Genomic DNA, 23356 nt, shown 5'->3' on the forward strand with positions numbered 1-23356 from the left:
ACGCCGGGCATCACCGCAGGGCACCGGGCACCGCTCCGCTGCCATCCCCCGAGAGCCGCGGCACCGCCAGCGCCGCAGGGCACCGGGCACCGCTCCGCTGCCATCCCCCGGCATCACCGCAGGGCACCGGGCACCGCTCCGCTGCCATCCCCGGAGAGCCGCGGCACCGCCAGCGCCGCAGGGCACCGGGCACCGCTCCGCTGCCATCCCCCGGCATCACCGCAGGGCACCGGGCACCGCTCCGCTGCCATCCCCGGAGAGCCGCGGCACCGTCAGCGCCGCACACGTGCGGCCACTCCAGTCAGTACAACTACACCCTCACGACCGCATCCGTCAGCGGGTCCCTTGCACTGCCAAAGTCACCTCGTGAGGGCAGAGGGGAAAGCGCAGGAGCGCCCCAGGATCCCGGGGAGGGGATGCTGCGGGCACTGCGGAGCGGGAGGGCGGGAGCCGCGGGGCTGTGGTGTCGCTTCCCGGGAGCCGGGGAAGGGAAGATGAGCGGGAAGAGCAGCGGGAAGAGCAGCGGAAGAGCGGCGGCAGGCCCGGGACCGCCGCTCTCCCTCACGGACCCCGCAGCGGCGCCGCAGCCCCGAGCGCAGCCCCCGCAGCGGCGCCGCGGGGCGGGCCCGCTGGATGACGGACAGGAGGATCAGCCAATGGCAGCTCGCAGCGCACCCCCGCGCCGGCGGGCGGGCCAATGGCGGGGCGGGGGGGCGGGGCCCGGCGGCGCGCGCGGCGGCGGGCGGCGGGCGGGCGGCAGTCGGCGCCGAGGCGCGGTGCGGTGCGGGTCGCTCCTCGGGCTCCTGCCGCGGCCGCCGGAGCCGCGCCGCCGCCCTCCTCCTTCCCTCCCCTATGGAAGAGATGGAAGAGGAGCTGAAATGCCCGGTGTGCGGCTCCTTTTACCGGGAGCCCATCATCCTGCCCTGCTCGCACAACCTGTGCCAGGCGTGCGCCCGCAACATCCTGGTGCAGACGCCCGACTCGGAGTCTCCGCAGAGCCGCCGCGCCTCGGGCTCGGCCGTCTCCGACTATGACTACCTGGACCTGGACAAGATGAGCCTCTACAGCGAGGCGGACAGCGGCTACGGCTCCTACGGGGGCTTCGCCAGCGCTCCCACCACGCCGTGCCAGAAGTCCCCGAACGGGGTCCGCGTGTTCCCGCCGGCCGCGCCGCCTCCTCCCGCCGCGCTGGCGCCGCCGCCGCCGCCGCGCAACGCGTGCCTGACGTGCCCGCAGTGCCACCGCAGCCTGGTGCTGGACGAGCGCGGGCTGCGGGGCTTCCCCCGCAACCGCCTGCTCGAGGGCGTCATCGACCGCTACCAGCAGGGCAGGGCGGCGGCCCTGCGCTGCCAGCTCTGCGAGAAGGCGCCCAAGGAGGCGGCCGTGATGTGCGAGCAGTGCGACGTGTTCTACTGCGACCCGTGCCGCCTGCGGTGCCACCCGCCGCGGGGACCGCTGGCCAAGCACCGCCTGGTGCCGCCGGCCCAGGGCCGCGTCAGCCGCCGGCTCAGCCCCCGCAAGATCTCCACCTGCACCGACCACGAGCTGGAGAACCACAGCATGTACTGCGTGCAGTGCAAGAGCCCCGTGTGCTACCAGTGCCTGGAGGAGGGCAAACACTCCAGCCACGAGGTCAAGGCGCTGGGAGCCATGTGGAAGCTGCACAAGGTGAGCCCCGGCTTGTGCCAGCAGCCCCAGCCGAGCCGCCTTGTGCCACAGGTTCCATCTCCCCCGGCTAGCAGGGTGGGAGCACTCTCGGCCATTCCATCCTCGGCCGTTCCCATCCCCTGCCATTCCCATCCCCTGCCATTCCCATCCTCGGCCATTCCCATCCTCGACCATTCCCATCCTCGGCCATCCCATGCTCGGCCATCCCATGCTCGGCCATCCCATCCTCAGCCATTCCATCCTCGGCCATTCCCATCCTCGGCCATTACCATCCTCTGCCATCCCATCTTCGGCTATCCCATCCCCTGCCATTCCCATCCCCTGCCATTCTCATCCTCGGCCATTCTCATCCTCGGCCATTCTCATCCTCGGCCATTCCCATCCCTGCCATTCCCATCCCTGCCATTCCCATCCCTGCCATTCCCATCCTCGGCCATTCCTATCCCTGCCATTCCCATCCTCGGCCATTCCCATCCTCGGCCATTCCCATCCCTGCCATTCCCATCCCCGGCCATTCCCATCCTCGGCCATCCTCATCCTCTCCCGTCCCGTGTTGCCCCCTTGGCATCGTGCAGATGATGCTCTCCTGATGCGGGTCCCCAAATCCGGCCGTGCCAGCTGCCCCAAAGGAGCTGGCAGCGTCCCTCGGGGGTGGCTCGGGGACATCTGCGCCGCAGGGCTGGGAAAGCAACAGGAGCGATGGTTTGGGGACGAGGAGGAGGAGGAGGAGGGAGGCGTGAAATGCACCGTGGGAGCGGGGAGCCGCGGGGTGCCACCTCCTGCCGCACTCGGAGTCACCGGGAGGAGGAGGAGGAGGAGGAGGAGGAGGAGGAGGAGGGGTGGCAGCGGGCAGCCGGGAGCTGTCCCTGAATACTGATCAGCTGCACTCGCTCCCCACGCGTCCCTGCTGGAGGAGAGGGTCCCGGAGCCTGAGGCAGGGATGTGGCCATCATCATCTTCAGCTCCATCCATCCTCTGCCTCCCGCCCTCCCTGCTCGCAGCAGGGACCGAGGGCACTGGGGCAGAAGTGAGCGGGACACGGGCGGACAGGGATGGGCGTCATTCCTTGGATGAACATCGCCGTAATTGGCCCCCGCTCCAGCAGATGGGAGCAGGTGGGGGGGACCTGTGACAAGGAGCTGGGGAGGGTGTGACCTCCCGGTGGGAGGGACTGGGCTGGGCTGCTTTCAAGAAATGTTTCAGGATGCTCTGGCAGGATGCAGATCTCTGGGATGGAGCTCTGCACCCCCAGTTGGGTCAGTGGGTGCATGCAGGGACAGGGTGTCACTTGGCACAGTGCCCTTAAAAGGGGGGTGAGCACCTTGTGCTGTGGGGAGAAGGTTTGATGGTGCTTTTTGGAAGGGGGTTTTCCTGACCCCTTTTGCTGGGAGCAGGAGCAGCTCCTCTCTGGATTTTCAGAGCTCTTGTGCAGATGTGCCAGAGCAGTTTGGTGCCCTTGTCCCCATGCATGGGGTGCAATCCCTGATCCCAGAGTGCTGGCACTGCTGTGGGATGCCCAGGGTGGCACAGGTGACTGGGGAGCTGCTGGCAGGAGGCAGAGGATGGAGCCAGGCTCTTGTGGAGTGGAGCAGAGGGATGAGAAGCAACAGGCAGAGTTTGGAACTCAGGGAATTCCACCTGGAGAGCTTTACTGCTCAAGCCAGGTTGGAAAGGGCTTGGAGCAGCCTGGTCTGGTCTGGTGGGAGGTGTCTGCCCATGGCAGAGGGGTTGGAATGAAATGAGCTTTAGCTTTTCCTTCCAAATCCCTTTTCCCGGGGGAGAGCTTTAGGCAAGTGCTGTTTCATTGATGTAACTGACAGATGAGGATAATGTAACATTATTTCAAATGATGATCTTGGACGGTGGAGCCTCATCTGTCTTGAGAGCTGTGTTTCTGCAGGGGTTCACTGCTATTACCTGGTGTTAGTTTGCTTTTTAGGGGAGGGGAAGAGTCTGTGGAGTTAAATGTGGTGCTAAGGAATAATTGAAGGAGTGATTTCCGGGCTAGAGAGCTCAGATTGTTACTTGAGATGCCATCCAACAAAATCAGGGGAAAAGCTTATTTACCTTAATTTTTGTTACACACACACACACACACACACACACAAAAAAAAAACAAAAAAAAAACAAAAAAAAAACCCAAACCAAACAAGCAAAAAACTCAACAAAAAACCACAATCAAACCAGAGCCAACAATACCCATGATTTCCAAGGCTGATCTTGGTTGGGACTGGGCATTAGGAACCAAACCACCTGTGGATTGGAGTGGTGATCCTCTTGCAGAAGTGTCTGGTGGTGCCATTTTTTGAGAGCACAGTCCCTTGGTGGTGGGACAGATTTGCTGAAGGTGTGACTGTCCCTTTTTGCCTGAGCTTTTCTCTGTGATGGGCAGTGTAATGATACCTACAGCTCACAGGAGGAAATTGTGGAATGTTTGGATTGGAAAGGGCCTTAAATCCCATCCAGCTCCATCCCCTGCTATTCACAGGGACACTTTCACTGTCCCAGGTTGCTCCAAGCCCCATCCAGGCTGGCCTTGGACACTTTCAGGGATCCAGGGGCAGCCACAGCTGCTCTGGGCACCCTGTGCCAACCCCTCACCACCCTCACAGCCAAGAATTCCTTCCCAATGTCCCACCCAAATCAACTCTCTTTTAATTAACACCCATCAGGCAGCTCCTGAGTTCTCTTGCACCATTCCAGCCCCTCTTGGTGTGAACGTTCTTTGGGATGCTCTTCCCTTCTGGCCCAGGAGGGCTGGGATTGTCCCCAGAGCCTGTGGGTGCCTGGATGAGCTGTGTTCCTGAAAGCAGCTCTGTTCATGCCCCAGTGGGTGATTGCCAGACCCAGGGCAATCAATCCCTGCTAATTGCAGCGTGCCCCCCATTGGAACCAAATCCAAAGGGTTTTGCACAGCCCTCTTTGGGAGCTGCCCCAATTTCCCCTTTCCTCCCTGGAGGTTCTCTGGGATGATCATTGACAATAATCTCTGCTGAGGCACAATCAATTGTCATTCAGGGAGCTGGGCTTTCTAAGCTGGACACAGATTGTGGCAAATCCTCTCTGCCCCTGTCTTCCTCTCACTTGTTGGGAGCAGGGTGAATATTCAGAGAAACACAGAGGGAAATGGGTTTTTAATCTGAATTGTCCCAGTTTTGCACAGATATTGCAGCTGTCTGGGTTTTTATCCTGACAAGCTGGAATGCTGCTTGGCATGCCAGGAGCAGGAGCACAAGATGGAGCTGAATCATTTATTCCTCACACATCTGAGTCCCTCTTCTGCTGGAAATGTGTGCAGAGTGCAGGCTCAGCAGCTGGATGGTGTTTTTATGGATGGATGGATGCATGGATGGATGCTTGTGTACAAATACAAACAGGCTGGGAGGGATCTCAGTGATGCCTTGTGCAGGCTGCCCTAGAGCAGAGGCTGGATGGAGTTCCAGAATAAAGCAGGGATTGATTCAAAGCATCTCCTCCATGCATCCACCTTGGGCAGCACCAGAGCCCAGCCAGGCCTGCACCCAAGATGAACCAAAATGGCCCCAAAATGCACGGCCGGGCACGGGGTCTGTCCCTGGGATCAGTTCTGCTCCATTTGCACCTTGCAGTTCATGGTCCCATTCCAGCTTTAGCCCCTGCAGTCCCACCCTGCTTGTTTTTCTCTCTCCAGCCCACGGGGTTTGTGCTCCTGGGCTGAGGTTTGGATCATTTGTCCTTGGTGCCCAGCTGGAGCAGGAATTGTTTTGTCTCCCTGCTCTGTGCACAGAGCTCAGCATCCCCTGATATGGAGCCCAGACCCTCACACTAAAGCAGCACAGAATGTGAAAAATAGAAAAGCTCAAACCTGAGGCATCATCACTGTCTCCCACCGCCCTGAAATCCCAGCCAGTTGATCCAACTTGGTCCTAAAATCATTTTACTGTTTCTGGTGCAGGTTAAAAAGGTCTCCCAGAAAAAGATTCTGGTAGCAGATTTTAAGCAGGTTTGAAAGTGTTCTGTGCTGGGAAATGGAGAGACAGTGATGCAGAGCAGTTCTTCCTGCCTGTCTCTCAAATACTGAGGTGTTGCCCATCACTCTTGTGTCTGACTCTGCTCTTGGGTCCCTGGCACCTCTTGGCTCATGGCTGGGCAATCCCTGGGGGTGGCACAGGCTGGGCACCTCCCAGGGTGTGGGACGCAGCTGCCAGGGGCTGCTTTTTGCTTTTTTTGCCTTTGCCATCCATACCCCAACTGCAGCAAAGGTGAGCCTGGGTTTGCCATGCACTAAAAAGAAGCTGAACAGGTCAGGGGTGCCATGGTGAAAAGTTTCTGCTGGTTTTGGGCAGTGCAGGAAGAAACTTCCCTCTGCTTTGGGTTGGGATCTTCTCTCTGCTCTCATCCATGTTCCTTTGCTTTCTGCATCCAGGCAAGGGCAGCAGAGCTGGTGGAAGCTCTGAAATACAAGTCCTGTGAGGAGTGAGGTGAAATCCCATCCCTGGAGGGGTTTAAAATCCCTGTGGATGTGGCACTTGGGGACATGGATCAGTGGTGGCCTTGGCAGTGCTGGGGGAAGGTTGGACTCAGTGGTCTTAAAGGGATTTTCCAACCTAAATGATTCCAAGATTCTGATTTGGGACCACTTTCTCCTTGAGGAGCTCAGGCAGCATGTCCAGGTCCTCTGGGAGAGAAGCAGAAACAAATCTTGGCTTTAGTGGAAGGAAAATGTGGCATTCACATTCCCTGAAAAAATCCCTTCACCCAGGGTTTTTCTCCTGGGAAGCTGAGAAGCCTCAGAGAAAAAGGAAAACAATTCTTATCTCATTTGCTTCTCCTGTGTTGTGCTCATGTGGAATGTGTTTGGAGATTGTTTATCCACAGGGGATTGTCTCATTGGTTTTCTGTGAATTGTTTTGACTCTTTGGCCAATCATTGCCAAGCTGTGTTGGGACTCAGTCACAAGTTTTCATTATTAGTTTTTTAGCATTGAGTAAATCTCCTTTCTGTATTCTTTAGTATAGTATAATATAGTATTCTTTAATATAATATAGTATTACAAAATTATAATATAGTATTATAATGATATAATTTATATTATTATAATAATATAATTTATATTATTATAGTATTATAGTAATATAATTTATATTTCTATTATTATAGTATTTTAAAATAATAAATGAGCCTTCTGAGAACATGGAGTCAGATTCATCATTCCTCCCTGCCACGGGGCACCCTGCAGGTACAACAGGAACACAAAGCTCTCCGTTTTAATTTTACATGGGATTTAACTGCCCAGGCTGAAGACACAAACTGTCCTTGGATTGCAAATCCCTGCAGATTGCAGCAGAGCTCAGCCCTGGCAATTTCCACCCCTCACTGAGTGGGATCAGCAGTGATGCTCAGCAGGCACAGGTGACACCTCATTGGCACAGGTGACACCTGGGCTCAGCTCCTCCTGCCCCAGCACAGATACAATGAGGGATGCAGGTGATTCCTATTAAGAGCCCAAAATCCCACACTGGGACTTAATTCCCGCTGGTTTGGGTATATGGGGAGAAGCAGGGGTGGGAAACACTGCAAGGGCCCCTCAGTTTGTGCCCAGGGGCCACCAGAGCCAGGACAGGGATGAGCAGAGAGGATTTTTCCTTTTTTCACTTGCCAGGGCTCTGTGTTGGCTGCCAGAGGAACTTTGGAGGGGAGATTTGGACACTGGGAATGTGCTGCCCTTGTGTCCATGGCAATTCCTGCTCCCACAGCACTTGGGGAAGTATCCAGGGAGTTGCTCTATGACCAAGATCTGTTTGCACTTGCAAAGTAAAATATTTGCTGTTTAAAGAGAAGCAGGGAAAATCCTTAATGCTTCCCAAGCCTTGGTGTGGTGGCCTTCCTATCCCACCACCCTTTTTCCATCTGCAGCAGCAGGATCCATCCTCTCCTTCTCCAGCAGTGCCCAAATGCCCTTCCCACCTCCTCTATCCCTCTGTGGCCAAATCCAGAGGGTGCCAAACTGCCTGAGAGGCTTTGAAGTCAGAAAAAGCCAAGAGATGCCAGGATCTGGAGCAAAAATGTGATGAGGAGAGGCTGAGGGAGCTGGGCAGGGGCTGAGCCTGGAGCAAAGGAGGCTCAGGGGGCCCTTGTGGCTCTGCACAGCTCCTGCCAGGAGGGCACAGCCGGGGCAGGGACAGGCTCTGCTCCAGGGAACAGGGACAGGACAGCAGAAACTGTCACAGACACATGTTCTGAAAAATCCTTTTGCTAGGATCTTTTCTCCTGAGAAGCTGGGAAGCTTCAGCTTCTCCATGTTTTGCTGCTTTGGAATGTGATTTGGAGAGTTGCTTACCCAGCATGTGAATTGTTTTTACTTGCTGACCAACGACAGCCACCTGTGTTGAAGCTGTGAGCAGTCACAAGATTTTATTATTCATTCTTTTTTAGCCTTCTGATGTCTCTTTTCTCTATTCTTTAATATAGTTTTAATATGTAATTTTCTTTTAGTATATATCATAAAATACTAAATCAGCCTTCTGAAACATGGAGTCAAGATTCTCATCTCTTCCCTTGTTGGGTTGACTACAAATTCCACAGGAAACCCTCTTAGGCTGCTCCAGGGCAGGTTCAGGTTGGATATTTAGGAATATTTCCTCATGGAAAGGGTGGTTAGGCACTGGATAAAGCTTCCCAAGGGAGTGCTGGAGTCCCCATCCCTGGAGGGACTTAAAAGCTGTGTGGGTGTGACACTTAGGGACATGGGGGCTTATTCATGATTTAAAAGTCTTTTCCAGCCTGAATGATGCTGTGATTTCCACCAGCCTGTGCCTGCCCAGCATCCAGAGGTGGTGCTGGTGATCCTGTTCATTTATTTGGATAAAAGCTTTCTTTTATATATATAATATATAAGAGTCAGGTGGCTCTTGGCTTAGCACTCCCTGCAGTTGATGGAGTCAGGAGCAGCCCCAGAGCCCCTGTAAATCAAAGGTGGTGTGGTACAGCAAGTTCTCCAGGGGTTTGTGGAGCCCAGGAGGCAGGAGGTGACCTCTGGGTTATCTGCAGATGGAAATGGGCCCTGGGTCATCTCAGAGTGAGTGGAAATCACTGCAGCTTTTATTCCCTTCCAGTGGGAAGGTTAGATTAGAATATGAGGAACAAATTCTTCCCTGGGAGGGCAGTGAGGCCCTGGCACAGGTGCCCAGAGCAGCTGTGGCTGCCCCTGGATCCCTGGAGGTGTCCAAGGCCAGGCTGGACAGGGCTTGGAGGCACCTGGGACAGTGGGAGGGGTCCCTGCCATGGAAAAGGGGTGGAATGAGATGGGCTTTGAGTTTCCTTCCAACCCAAACCACTCCATGATTCTGTGTCCAGAAATACACAGATCTGACAGAGCAGAGCTCTGTTCCACCATCTGCCTCTCCACAGGCTCTGAGCCACCTCCATGAGCACATTGAGCTCTGGTGGGGTCCATCTTCATCTGTAAATATCCAACCTTTTCCTTTCTCTCCCATCCTTTTTCTTCTCTTGGCCAATTGATGAATGAAGGACCCTCCTGGCTGGATTTTTCTGCATTTACTGTAGGAGCACCTCAGCTGAGATGGGGGAAATTAACCCAGGGACTGGTTCTTGTCTCTCTTTCAAGGAAATTTCTGCAGTATCCATACCCAGAAATTCCCCTGTTAAGGTTTTTATTGACTCAGAGATGGGGTAACTGAGAGGTGCTTTAAAAATTTTTATTCCATTTTCAGTCTCATGTGAAGGGTGAGACAATACAGATGTTATAATTACCACCATTATAATTAGAAGCTCTTTTCTAATTACAATGCATTATAAGTGTTTCTTGGCTTACATTACTTGAGAAGTAAAATATATAAGAAACTTTAACCAAAAAGCAGCTAAACAAGAACAAGTTTGTATACAATTGAATACTATGTCAGCCTCCTATCAAGCTTTAAGAACTCTCTACAAATTCATTTCCCACAACCACATCCCTAGCCTGGAAAAACAGAATGAGGAAGCAGAGCAAACACTGTGCCTGGTGTTAAATAAATCACTTGAGAGTGTGGAAAGGCTTTGCTGTTCACTAATCAGGTTTCACAGGATGCTTTCCAGGAGCTGCCATTGCTGCATGGTGGATTTTTGTTGGGAAAATGTTCTCCAGAGGCTTTGGGGCTGCTCTGCATTGCTCATTCCTGCTCCTCTAAATAATCCAGCACCCAGAAGTTTTGGCTTTTAAAGGGAAAACTTTGCTTGGTGTCACAGAATTCCAAAATGGGTTGGGTTGGAAGGGACCTTCAGGATCATCCCATCCCAAACTCTGCCATGGCAGGGACACCTCCCACTGTCCCAGGGTGCTTCAAGCCCTGTCCAGCCTGGCCTGGGACATTTCCAGGGGCAGCCACAGCTTCTCTGGGCACCCTCTGGGCTTCCCCACCCTCCCAGCCAAGAATTCCTATCCCATCTAAATCTTTCCTGTTTTTTCTTCTTGCCACAACCCTTTCCCCTATGACCACAAATTCATTTTTGGAGTCCTGCTGTGCACTTTCTAGCAATCCAGCACATAGCACTGGGAGATATTCCTTTCCTGAACTTGGAAGGAACTTCCAGCAGCCTTTGATTAACTCGTGTTGCTCACACAAATTCATTTATTTCAGAGTGCCTTCAAATTGCATTGCTCTTCCCAGCTCTATGAAAGAGTAATTAAAGAAAAATGTGCCTGAAACATAACAACTCTCAAAGCTGCTCTTTTGTCAGCCTTGGTCTTTGTTTTGTTTGTTCTTGGGATGAGGCATTTTACCTGGTAAATTGGCTTATAAATAAGCCAGCTCATTCCCTGTTCATTCAGCTCATCCTGCTGACATGAATTGGATAAATTTCTATTTAGAACAGGCACATGAGGCACAGAGAGCTGGGGTTATAAATCTCTGGTGACCCTGGCTCAGGTGAAGTCCTGGAAGGAGAGGCAGAGGCTGTGGTGGAATTGCTGTGAGGAGTAAAAGCTCTCAGGGTGAGTTTCTCCAAGCCAGTTGTAGCTGGAAAGAGCAGGGATGGTTTGGGGTCTGGGACCACCACTGAGGGTCACAAATGGGAAATGTACTAAGCTCTTCAAAAGGGAGACAAATAAACAGAAATGAAGCCCAGCTCTCACCCATTCCAGTGGCACCTCCCTGATTAATGCAGGAAGGAGAGCAGAGCTGAGAACAGCAGGGCAGAGAATTCACCTTGCCTCTGTTGAAAGGAAAATTTTGTTTGCAGCCTGAACCAGCTCATATTTTGCTTTCATAGTTGGATTCAGCTTTGGGGACAGCCTGACCTGGAGCTGGCTGGAAAAGCTCAGCAGAGGCTCTGAGCAGGGCAGAATTTCTGGGCAGAAAAAACAAGACCCAAGTTCAGCTGGAAATTTTCTTGAGCAGCAGAGGGGTGGCTGTGAGGGTGATGCCAACCTCAAACACCATATGCACAGCATGGATTGAGGTTAGGGCCACGTTTTTGTATTTAATTAGCCATTAAATTCCCCATGTCACAGAAATAGAGGGCTGTTAAGAGGAGCCTGCTCCGTTCTGTAGCAGCAGAAATTGCCCTGGGAGGGATCTGGCAGTTGAGGGATTTCCCATCAGTGTTAATTACCCTTTCCCCTTTACTACCCTTATAGGAATTGATGGGTTTAGGGGAAAAAAAAAAAGCTGGAATTGGATGTGAATAAGGCATGCATGGATGCTGCCTGGAGGGCTGAGGGCTGGAGCCACAGTTGCCATTCCCAAGGGGAGTGGGTTGGATCTGCAGCTGGCATGGATGAAGGGAGCACAGATCCATGGAAGCAGCTGCAGCAGCCACTGGAGTGGAAGATCACATTTGTGACTTCCAGTGCCTCCTGAAAATCCCAGGAGATCTCCTGTGGAGATGCCAGCCTGGCTGCCCACACTGGGGCTGCTGCTTCCTGCTTGGTGTAAAGCCAAAATATGTGGGAAGTATCAGTTAAATTATTTGCACCAGCCCCAAAAATTTGTGAAATATCTTTCAACCAGTGATCCTTTTTTTTTTGTCTTTTTGGTCTCCAAATGTACAAATTTAATTTGTATTAAATTCTGTCATTTTTCCCTTGCTCCTGGCCTCTCTGGATTTGTATGGTCAGTTCAGTTCCCTTCTTGTTGCAGTTCCCTGTGGCAGGATTGGGGTGTTCCTGTGTGAATTAATACTGGGTTATGGCCTTGCCTTCAGCTCAGTGCTGCTGCCATGGCATCATTCCTGACAGCCTGTGCTGTGGAGCTGCTTCCCACCTGCAGCTCTTGGGGTTTTCCCTGGTGAAATCCCTCTGTTTTCCCAGATAACCACTGTCCCTCCAGTCAAGATGTATTAATTCAGTGGCTCTGTTAACTTCACCATTTTCCTTCTCCTTGCTTCCTTTTCCTGGAAGTGCCCAAGGCCAGGTTGGACAGGGCTTGGAGCAGCCTGGTCTAGGGGAAGGTGTCCTTGCCCATGGCAGGGGGTGGAACAAGATGGGATTTAAGGTCCTTTCCAACCCAAACAATCTGGATTCTGTGATTCCCAGGGTCTCTGCTGTGCCTGTGGGATTCCTGCTTGGGAAGGACCTTTCTGCCTGCAGAGGCAAACTCAGAGGTTTGATTTTGATCCCCCTTTCAGAGCAGATTTCTGTGATTCTGTGCTTTGCTTTCTCTGTCAGGGGATGCAAAGCTGGCAGAAGGGGGGTGGGTTGTGTCAAGCTTTGAAATGGATTTTTCCTAACAAGGCACATTTATTGATTTCCAGACACAGACTCTGCTTTGGGGGCAGAGTTCCCTCTGTTCCCTCTGTTCCCTCTCTGGCAGGGCTGTTTCACCCACATCACCCAGGGATCCAGGTTGGAGCAGGGGAGGACAGGCAGGGAATTGTGGCAGCATTTCCCTGAGGATGCTGGAAAGGGAAGGGCTGGGCTGGAGATCAGCAAATCCCAAAGGATTTGCTTTGTCCTCCTGGGCAAATAATTGCACAAACCCCCTGTGTGTCGTCTCCCAGGAAATGTGTGTTTGGCACCAGTGCCCTTCCTCCAGCCCAGCAGCAATTATGGTGGGAATTCATAACAGAACACGTGGAGATAAAGTGGGAATTTCCAAAATTGTGAGAGCTGGGTGAAATCCCATCAAGGACACAGCAGGAGCATCAGCCTCCCTCCCTCCCTGGGAAAGCACTTCCAGCCTTGCTCAGACAAGGATTGAAGTCACAGACATTTGAGGGCATGACTGAAATGCTTTCTCATGTTGGGACATCTGAGATGATAAATTGGGAGAGCCCTTGATGTGCAAACAATGCTGGATTAACGAGGTGCTGGGTGAGGCTGGTGCTGTCCCTTGGCTTGGTGACAGATGCCACCATTCCCTGGGTGGCACAGCACTCATTCTTTGGCAGGGTACAATGTTATCATGGAGATTTGTACTAAGTAAAAGAATTTACTCATTTTGTAGAAAAGGGGGGAATGAGACATGGGGTTAGACATTAACGTGGGGTAGAAATCAATTTGGGATTTAGATGAGGTGTGCTGGTTTCACTTGTTTAGTCTATGGCTTGCTCACATTGGTGCCTTGTGCAGGCTGCCCTGGAGCAGAGGCTGGATGGAGTTCCAGAATAAAGCAGGGATTGATTCAAAGCATCTCCTCCATGCATCCACCTTGGGCAGCACCAGAGCCCAGCCAGGCCTGCACCCAAGATGAACCAAAATGGCCCCAAAATGCACGGCCGGGCACGGGATCTCTCCCTGGGATCAGTTCTGCTCCATTTGCATCTTGCAGTTCATTGTCCCATTCCAGCTTTAGCCCCTGCAGTCCCACCCTGCTTGTTTTTCTCTCTCCAGCCCACGGGGTTTGTGCTCCTGGGCTGAGATTTGGATCATTTGTCCTTGGTGCCCAGCTGGAGCAGGAATTGTTTTGTCTCCCTGCCCTGTGCACAGAGCTCAGCATCCCCTGATATGGAGCCCAGACCCTCACACTAAAGCAGCACAGAATGTGAAAAACAGAAAAGCTAAACCTGAGGCATCAGCACAGATGAAGTGTGCTGTGTGTTTAACTTTAGTCTGTGAGCTTGCTGTGCAGAAGCAGAGGTGTAGAACAAGCTTCAGCCTCCACAGCAAACGCTCTGCAGCTCAGCCCTGCTGTGTGAGGGAGCAGTGACAGCACCTCTGATTGTCCCCACGTCCCTTCCCTGCTGCTCCTTTGTAGCTCAGCCAGCTCCTTCTTTCTTGTGCCATTTCTGCTCTTTGTGGGGCTGTTCCCTCAGAGGAGCAGCAGTGCTGTGTTGCTGTCATATTTCTTGAAAAATCTCTTCGCTAGGATTTTGTCTCTTGGGAGGCTGAGAAGCTTTAGAGAAAAATGAAAACAATAATTATCTGATTTGAGTTTTTTTGTGTTTTGTTTTTTTGGAATGTAGTTTGGACATTGTTTACTAACTGGTCATTGTTTCATTAGTTTCATGTAATTTGTTTTACCTTAATGACCAATCACAGTCCTGTGTCGGGACTTGAGAAGGACTCATGAGTTTAATTATTATCTTTGTGGGCTTCTATCTGTATCCTTTCTCTATTCTTTAGTATGGTTTTAGTATAGTACAATATAATATAATATATAATATAATCAAAAAATAATAAATTAACCTTCTAAGAACACGAGGTCAGATTCATCTTTCCTTCCAACAACAGAAACCCCAGAAAACACCACAGTGGTGGCTCCTGTCACGCTGTCACACCAAACCCACACAGCCCAGGCGTGGCTGAGCCTGTGCTGCCTCCATCCTGCACCAACACCTCTCCCATCCTGACGTTCTGTTCCCAGGAAATGAGGACCTCAGAGGGCATTTGCTGAGGTCTGTGCTGCCAGCAGCCCACACCTTGGTGAATCAGAGAGCTTAGACACAGTTTCTCACCTCTGAGATGATTTCTCACCTCCCACGGAGCACAGCAGTTAAAATTCATGAATATATGATTTTTTTTTTCATTTGTCTTGGTTTGGAAAGCCAGGTGCCTGCTAAGGAAGGCAGGAGCCTCCTCTGAAATGGAAAATGTGAACCCTCCCCCCCAATGCCCCCAATTGTTATAGATTTGAAATTAAGGGGCTCTCAGGCAAAAATCATGGGAGCAGGAATAACAGTTCTTTAATAGGGAAGAAAATCAAAGGATGAAATGAACAATGCAGTGACCAAACCAACAGTGCCAGAGTCAGAGCCCAGCCTGACACGCTGTGGGTCAGGGTGCTGGCAGCAGCCCCATTGGAATTGTGGCTCAGCCCTCCTGCAGTGCCAGGGGTGGCTCTGCTGGAGCAGGGATCCTGGAGAAGGGTGGAGGCTTCCTCTGCAGATCCAGGGGAAGGAGAGGCAGCTGCTGCTCCTCTGGGCAATCCAGTGCAGAAGCCGTGCTGGTGTTCCAGAATCTCCAGATTATATCCAGGCAGGAATGCTTGGCTCCTCCCCCTGGGCTCACATCTCCCAATGGGATGCTGTAGTTCTTATCAGCCATGCAGTGACATTCAATGGCTGTTATCAGCAGGTGTCTCCCCAGTGGAAGAGATAAGGAAAAACTGCCCAATGGACAGAGGACAACTGCCATACAGATGGCAAATAGAAAACAATTTGCTTGGCAATCCAGGACATCATTTTAAATGCTGCCCTCTGGCAGTGGATGCTTCACCTTCCCCCTGCCCTGGGGACAGATGGAGGGGCAGAGAAGGATGGACAGCCCAGATGGAGGGACAGGGAGGTCACATCTGCTGGGCTTGGTGCTGGGAGCTTTGCTGTGCTCCTGGAGCTGTGGCCAGATGATCCATCTGTGGTTTGGGCTCTGCACTGATCTCCTGCCATGGTGCCAGGCTGTCAGATGGACAAGGACAGGGCACAGGCAGCTCCAGAGAGGATCTTGGCTCCATTCCTGCCTGGCAGGTGCTTTGCCTATGTCTCTGCCAAGCTGCCAGCTGAGCACTGCCTGTTGCAGGAGGTTTCTGGCTCCTCTTGCCATGCTGTGCTGTTGGATGGTGGCTGGTTGGCCTGGGATGGGATTCCTGGATGAGCTGGGAGTCCTAGAAAGGTGCCAGGAGAGAAGAGGAGGCTCAGGGGGCCCTTGTGGCTCTGCACAGCTTCTGCCAGGAGGGGATAGCTGGGGTGGGTTGGGCTCTGCTCCCAGGGAACAGGGACAGGGTGAGAGGAAACGGCCTCAGGCTGGGCCAGGGGAGGTTTAAATTGGATATTTGGGAAAATTTCTTCATGGAAAGTGTGGTCAGGTGTGAGAAACACTCACATCAGGTATTGGAAGGAGCCGCCTGGGGAGGTTTGGGTTCCTCACCTCTGGAGGTGCCCAAGGAATTCCTGGAGGTGGCGCTCAGAGCTCCGGGCTGGGGACAAGGTGGGGATCAGGCACAGCTTGGACTCCATGGGCTGGGAGATCTTCTCCAGCCTCAGGGATTCTGGGATCCTCTGGGATGTCTCATCATGGTGGGAAGCCTGAAGGAACTGCAAGGTGGAAAGGTGGGAGAAGGAAAGGGCAAAGGAAATGGGATCCTACCCCATTCGCCATCCCCACCTCGCAGGGCTCCAGCGCCTGCAGAGGCTTCAGGGGCAGAGATTCTGCTCAGTTTGTTCCAAACTGGGCTGGACTGGGCTTGGAGCAACCTGCTCTGGTGGAAGGTGGCCTCAGTCATGAGCTCTGAGCTGGGGAGCACCTCCTGCCATTGTGGGATATATGGTTCTGCAGCTGAGGGGAAAACTGGGATTGCTTTTATGGTGTGGTGGTGTTTGCAGGGGTCTCAGGAGGAGGGAACAGATGAGAAATCCTGACTCCATGTTTCAGAAGGCTGATTTATTGTTTTATAATGTATATTATATTAAAAGAAAATGATATATTAAAACTATACTAAAGAATGGAAGAAAAGATTTCATCAGAAGGTTAGAAGGGAAAGATAATAATGGAATGGAATGATAATAAAATCTTGTGACTGACCAGAGAGTCTGAGACAGCTGGACTGTGATTGGTCATCAAGGAGAAACAACTCACATAGACCAATCAAAGATGCACCTGTTGCATTCCACAGTATTGATTTCCTATTCCTCTGAGGCTTCTCAGCTTCTCAGGAGAAAAAAATCTTGTCCAAAAGATTTCTCATAGAATATGTCTGTACATTATGCAGCTGTTGCAGTTGCTGGGATGGTCTGGGGTCTGACAGAGGCAGTGACAGGAGGGTGGTGCTGCACAAGGTCATTAGTGGCAATTAGCACAGATTGCCTCCCAGGGACCTTGTGCACTCAGCATTTGGTACCTGGGTTTATCTCCTGCTACATCCAAAGGAGAGGCAAGGAATAATTGATGGCAGGGCTGTATGTGGTGGATAAAACCCTTCCTGCCATATGCCAGATTTGGCTTCAGCAAGGCTGGAATTGTGGAATTCTCATGAATCACAGCAGGTCCCAGAGCTCTGGGGTTCACCAGCCTGACAGTGACCCCGGGAGGGACGGACAGACTTTGTGACAGGGCCTGTTGTGATGGTTTTAAACTAAAAGAGGATTGATTCAACTTAATTTAAGGACAAAATTATTTATTGTGAGGGTGGTGAGGCACTGGAGCAAAGAAGCTGTGGCTGCCCCATCCCTGGAAGTGTCCAAGGCCTGGCTGGACAGGGCTTGGAGCAACCTGGGACGGTGGGAAGTGTCCCTGCCATGGCAGGGCTGGGATGGGATGAGCTTCAAAGCCCCTTCCCACCCAAACCATTCTGGGATTTATTCAGTTAACATCAGGTATGTCATGGCTCAGTTCCCTCCCAGCAGTGTGTTACACACAAGAAAATAAGTGTAACTTAAACCAGCCAGTGGGGTTTATATTTATGCAGTGGGATTTGTATTTATGCAGCCCTTCCTGAAGGGGTCACATCCCAGCAGGGCTCCTGATCCCAGGAAAAAACTACTTTCCTTGTACATGCCCCAAAATACAGCTATTTAAAATTAAATATATTACCTTATTAAAGTATTAGAATTAATTATATCTAATATTATTATATAAGAAATATTTTATAATATATAATAACATATAATATAAATATGTAATAATATATCAGAATATAATTATTAATTATATTCTGATATATTATACATTATGTTATATAATTATAGAATAATAAATATTTTACAGTATATAGTATTATATAACGTGTTCTATAATATGTAATATATAACATAACATGTTATATAATATAACATTCATATAAATATATAATTATATATAATATGATTATAATATATTATTATTATATTATAATATTATATACATTTTATGTTATATGATAATTATATAACATATTGCATAAAATATTATATAATAATTGTGTAATTATCGTATTATTTATAATATTTTTTTACTTTTTATTTTATTTTTATTTTATTTTTTAATTTTTTTTAATTTTTAATTTAATATAACAAAGCTTATGGGGTCAACACCATCTCCTGGTGTTGGCACGTGCTGCATGTGGAGTTCAGGGGGGCTGTGCTGCTTTAGCCTGATTCCAGCTCCACTATAAAACATGACCAGTTCCTAAATGTGCTTCCCAGGGATCCAGAGCAGTGTTTTGTGCCTAATCTCCATCTCTGGGAAAAGCTTTTAACCTTGGTGAAACACTGATGATATCAGTAATTCTTATTTTATTGCAGCCATTTGGTTTAAGCAGATTACTTGGTTTGGGGTCTCTGGGTTGATTTGCAGTTCCAGTTTGAAGGAGCCAGGAGATCTCTTGAGTACAAATAAAGTCACAAATGGGTGTCCAGGGTGGGATTTAAGGCCTGATTCTGCCTCCTGCATTTCTCCTGGCTGTCAGGAATATCTGTGGCAACTTGAAGTGATTGATTCCTTCAGGATGAGGTTGGTGGAGTTGGACTCTGAGCATTTCTGTGGGGTTGGGAGGTAATTTATGTAACACTTTATGTAACAGCTTGCTGCCTTCACCACTTTGCATGTGCACAAATCCATCAGCCAAGCTCTTCCTGGAGGAGAATATTTCAAAAGCAGGTGGTCTTGGTGGCTGCACAGCCCTGCAGCAAAAAATAGGTGTTTATTCTGAGGCAGGGGTGATGTAGAGATGCTGATTTTGGATGCCTGTGTTCCCACTGGTAGATATTATGGTCTGGAGTTAAATACATGAGACATTGCTGGCACTAGAGGGGATATGGAGATAATCCAAGGCTGGGAGAGCTGGGAATGTTCCCCTGGAGAGGAGAAGACTTCAGTGAAAGCTCAGAGAGCCTAAAGGGGCTCCAGGAGAGCTGGAGAGGTGTGGTATTTTCAGGGTCCCCAGGATGAAAGAGGAGTTGAGAATCTGACTGTGTTCTCAGAAGGCTTATATTGTATTATATTATATTATATTATATTATATTATATTATATTATATTATATTATATTATATTACATTTATATTATAGAATGCTATACTAAAGCTATACTAAAGAATAGAGAAAGGATACATCAGAAGGCTTAATAAGAATATTATATCACATTATATCACATTATATCACATTATATTATATATTATGCTATACTAAAGAATAGAGAAAGGATACATCAGAAGGCTTAATAAGATAATAATTAAAAACTCATGACTGACCCCCCCTCAGAGTCCTGACACAGCTGGACTGTGATTGGTCATTAAGTAAAAACAATTCACATGAAACCAATCAAACAATGACCTGTTAGATAAACAATGTCCAAACCACATTCCAAAGCAGCAAAACACGGGAGATGAAAATGAGATAATGTTGTTATTCATTTTTCTCTGAGGCTTCTCATCTTCCCTGGAGACGAAATTCTGGCCAAGGGATTTTTCCAGAAAATGTGACAGTGACAGAGAGGGACTGGGGACAAGGCATGGAGGGACAGGAGCCAGGGAATGGCTCCCACTGCCAGGGGGCAGGGATGGGTGGGAGATTGGGAACTGGGAATTCCTGGCTGGGAGGGTGGGGAGGCCCTGGCAGAGGCTGCACAGAGAATCCCTGGCTGTCCCTGGATCCCTGGCAGTGCCCAAGGCCTCTGTAGGGCAGGAAGGTCCCTCCTTGGTGGCTCTCCAGTGCTGGAAGTGACAGTGACAGCTCAGAATTCATGGAGCTCTTGGCTCCTGGTGCTGCTCCCCGTGCAGGGAATGGTTTTGGTGCTGTGCTGGGAGCCCCTGCCCTGGGCTTGAGGGAAAGATGGGAAGGACAGGCCTGGGCAAGCCTTGCTTAATGAGCTGCTTCTCCTTTGTGCATTCAAAACTGGCTGTAAGTTTAATTGGAAACATCTTTTATTTAAAGCAAAGCCTCCAAGGGAAATGAACAGGCTCTGGCACTTCTGGGACTCAGCCCTCACCTTGGAAAAGCCAAATAGAAAAAGGAAAAAGCCACTGGAATCTTGGGATTTTTGCTAGTCAGAATGACTTTGAGATACGGACAAGTCTCTTTTCTCAGCTTGGCAGCTGAAGAAGCAGTCAGGATTCTTCTGTTCTTTTTCTCAAGGTTGTTTATTATTTCTTATCTATATCATCCTTTCTTTGACTTGCTGAGGTCTGTCTGGCAGGTTGGGTTGGGGCACACTGATCACCCTTGGGGTGGTGGTGTCTTTTTATACTAAAAACTGCGTGTACATTATTTATAATAACTTCTCAATACTTATCACTTATGTTAGACAGTGAGCTTCTACCTTAAACTAATCTAAAAGTGCCAGCATCACTCAGAAGATGGAGGCTAGGAAGAAGAAAGAAGGAGGACAGGGTACACTTAAATTCTTCTATTTTGGGACTTTGAGCTTCTATTCTAAAAACTTCAAAAATCTATTTTTCACTTTGTGACTAACTATTAAAACTATCATTCTACTTAAACTCTTTTGACTTGTAATTTTTCATATAAAGTTGGTAATTTGCTCTATGGGTCAAAATCAAAGTCTCAGGCATCTTGGGCTCTGTGCCAAGGTCTCTGAGCCCCTTGGAAGGGGCTCGAGCTATCTGGGACAGGTAGAGAGATGTCTTGGCTTCTGACACTGGAAAAAGCCCAAACTTCACATTTTGGGGTTAAATTGAGACCCCTGGTTCTCTGTGAGATTTGTGTGCAGACCCTTTGTCCCTGTGAGGAGCCAGCAGAGCCTCCTGGCAGTGCCAGCACTCCCAGGCTGGAGGCGAAGGCACAAGGGCTGGGTGGGACAGACAGGACAAAGGGCACCCATGGGACAAACCCAGGCTTGTCCTGTGCCTCTGGAGTGTCACTGCAGTGGGTCATGGCAGGGACACTCAGCCTGACCACCTGGAGCTAATTAAAATCAGGGCTAATGAGCTCAGGCTCACTGGGCTAATCCTCCTGTGCAGTGGACATCCCACACAAGGGACAAGAGGAAACAGCCTCCAAATGCACCAGGAGAGGTTTAGGCTGGATAATAGGAGAAATTTTTACCCAAAAAGGGCTGTTCAGTCACAGCACAGCTGCCCAGGGCAGTGCTGGAGTCCCCATCCCTGGAGGGATTTCAAAGCCACGTGGATGTGGCACTTGGGGACATGGAGCAGTGGTGGCCTTGGCATCCTCAGCACTGTGAAAAATGCCAATCACTTGGTTTTCAAATTTTAAAAGTTCAATAGTAATAAAATGGTTATAAAAATAGCAATATAATTAGAGTAATAATAATTTGGACAATTTGGATTAGGACAATATGAGACAATAGAAACAAAGAGTTACAGATATCCAGGTGCCTTTTCTGGGCAAAATAAGCCCAAAAAAGGACACACATTAGCAGAGGATTAACCCTTAAAAACAACAGCCTGTTGCATATTCATACAGCTCATCCATGATGCATAAATTCCATTCAAACACAGGATTCTGTCTGGGCAGTGTCAGCTGCTTCCTCTGAATCCTGACAGTGTCTCCAGGGCTGAGCAGGCAGGAAGAAGTTCATTTCTCCTGATAATAGAGCAATGAATTCTCTTTCTCTGAAAGATTCAGGTGTCCTGTGGCTGCTGTCTCGCTGCCAGTCCTTTCTTTAAAAAAAGTATCCTACATAGCATAGTTTCTATTTTAATATTATGTTATAACCTAAAACTATATTTAACACACTACTTAAGAGAATTAATACAGCATCACTTTCTAACATAACACATATAATATTCATTTGAATATTTGCAAAAAGCCAATCATAAAATATGCATTTTTCACAAGCACCCTGTTGTCTTAGACCTGTATCTGTGGCTTCTTTCCTCCTTAGCCTGGTTTTTCTTTCTTTTTTTTTCTTGAAAGCACTTTCTCCTAAAAAAACCCCACACCTATTACTGAGGTAAATGTGAATCATCCCCCTGCTCCCATCCCCTGGTATTTCCTGGGTTCTTCACTTCTCCATAAATGCTCATGAATGATTCAGTGAGCCCAGCACTGGCTTCCCTGGTGACACCAGGATGGATTTCTCTGCTCCAGTGGTTCAGATTCCCTCCAGTTGTGGGGATGGAACCCCCTCACTCCTCTGTAGAAACACTGACAAGTTATTCATTACTTCCTAATTAGCCAGACATCCCCTCTTATTAAAGATTAATTTTTTTAAAGGCAGTCATTATCTCAGTTCTTCCAAGGGTTATTGATTTATTCTTCATCCTTTTTTATTAATGGATCTACAACGTCCTCATAATCCACCCAGTGCAGTGGTTCCCCTGCCTCTCATCCTCCTTTCCCTACACCATTAATGTAGGAAATAGATTTGTAGGAAATAGATTTGTAGAAAATTTTAAAAGTTTGATAGAAGGTTTATATAGTATGTATTTGTATGTAAATTTTGAGATAAGACATGGTAACTTAGAAATGATACGGAATAGGATAGACATTGCTGAGAGAAATTGAATTAGAAATAAGTTTGAAAAGGTGGTTTTAGAAAAAAGATTATATATTTTGGAGAAATAGAATTATGAAAGATGTATTCTAGTAGGACTTAGGAAAAGTAATTTTAGATAATTAAAGCATTTACAACATAGTGTAGCTAAAGCTTATGGGCCAAGAAATGCTTATAGTGTATTATAATTGGGAAACAGTTGGTTTCTGATAGTAATAACATAAATTATAACATCTGTATTATCTCAGCCTTCACAAGAGACTGAAAATGGAATAAAAGTTTTTAAACACCTCTCATTTACTCCATCTGTGGGTCAGAACAGGGAATAATCCAACACATTCCCAGTCTCCTGCTGCCTTCAGTGCTTTTCTCACTCAGAGCCTCTCTCTGGGCTTTATTTTCCTTGGGAATCTCAGTTTGGGTTCCCAAGGGGCCACTTCCAATCATCTGCTGAGCTTGAGGGAGTGGGATTCCCAAGAGAACTTGGGTTTGTTTTCCTGTGGCCATTCCAGGGGAGGAAAAGGTTGTGAAATTCCTCCTGTGCCCAGTCTGCTCCCTGTCTCAGGTGGGATTTCTGTTTATTCTCAGTCTGGGAATGAGATGCTTTCCCATCTCTGTAAATCCAGCTCTCTCCATGTTTTGGAGCCCCTGTAACCCAGGCTGACTTTTTGTGTACCTGCAGCACCAAATCTGCAATCTGGTTGCTGTCACATTTTGGGATTAATCCCAAATCCAGCCCTTTCCAACCTGGGATGCTGGCATCCAGCTGCAGGGGCTCAGAGCCCAGTGCCTGGAGGAAGGAGTTAACAGAGAAGAAAAGCTGAATTACTGTGTTTTTCCTGTGGTTTCCTGCATTTGAGGGGAGATCTGAGCTTCCTAGGTGTG

The 23356-nt window shown here is 49.3% G+C and overlaps 1 protein-coding gene across 5 annotated transcripts in view; it reads left to right on the top strand.

The window, feature by feature from the left end:
• The first annotated feature begins 739 nt into the window (after positions 1-739).
• The window catches only part of TRIM9 (tripartite motif containing 9), a 74459-nt gene continuing 51842 nt past the window's right edge, over positions 740-23356 (top strand). For 4 of the 5 annotated variants that reach the window (XM_054635439.2, XM_054635445.2, XM_054635440.2 and 1 more), the window contains exon 1: positions 741-1668. In XM_054635439.2, coding sequence (XP_054491414.1) covers positions 853-1668 — 816 coding nt within the window. In that variant the 5' untranslated portion in view covers positions 741-852. Of the gene's footprint in view, positions 1669-23356 lie in introns of all 5 variants that reach the window. The other variant, XM_077180879.1, reaches the window with a different exon arrangement.

This window comes from Agelaius phoeniceus, chromosome 6 (assembly GCF_051311805.1).
Source record: "Agelaius phoeniceus isolate bAgePho1 chromosome 6, bAgePho1.hap1, whole genome shotgun sequence".
In the NCBI taxonomy this organism is placed as follows: Eukaryota; Metazoa; Chordata; class Aves; order Passeriformes; family Icteridae; genus Agelaius; species Agelaius phoeniceus.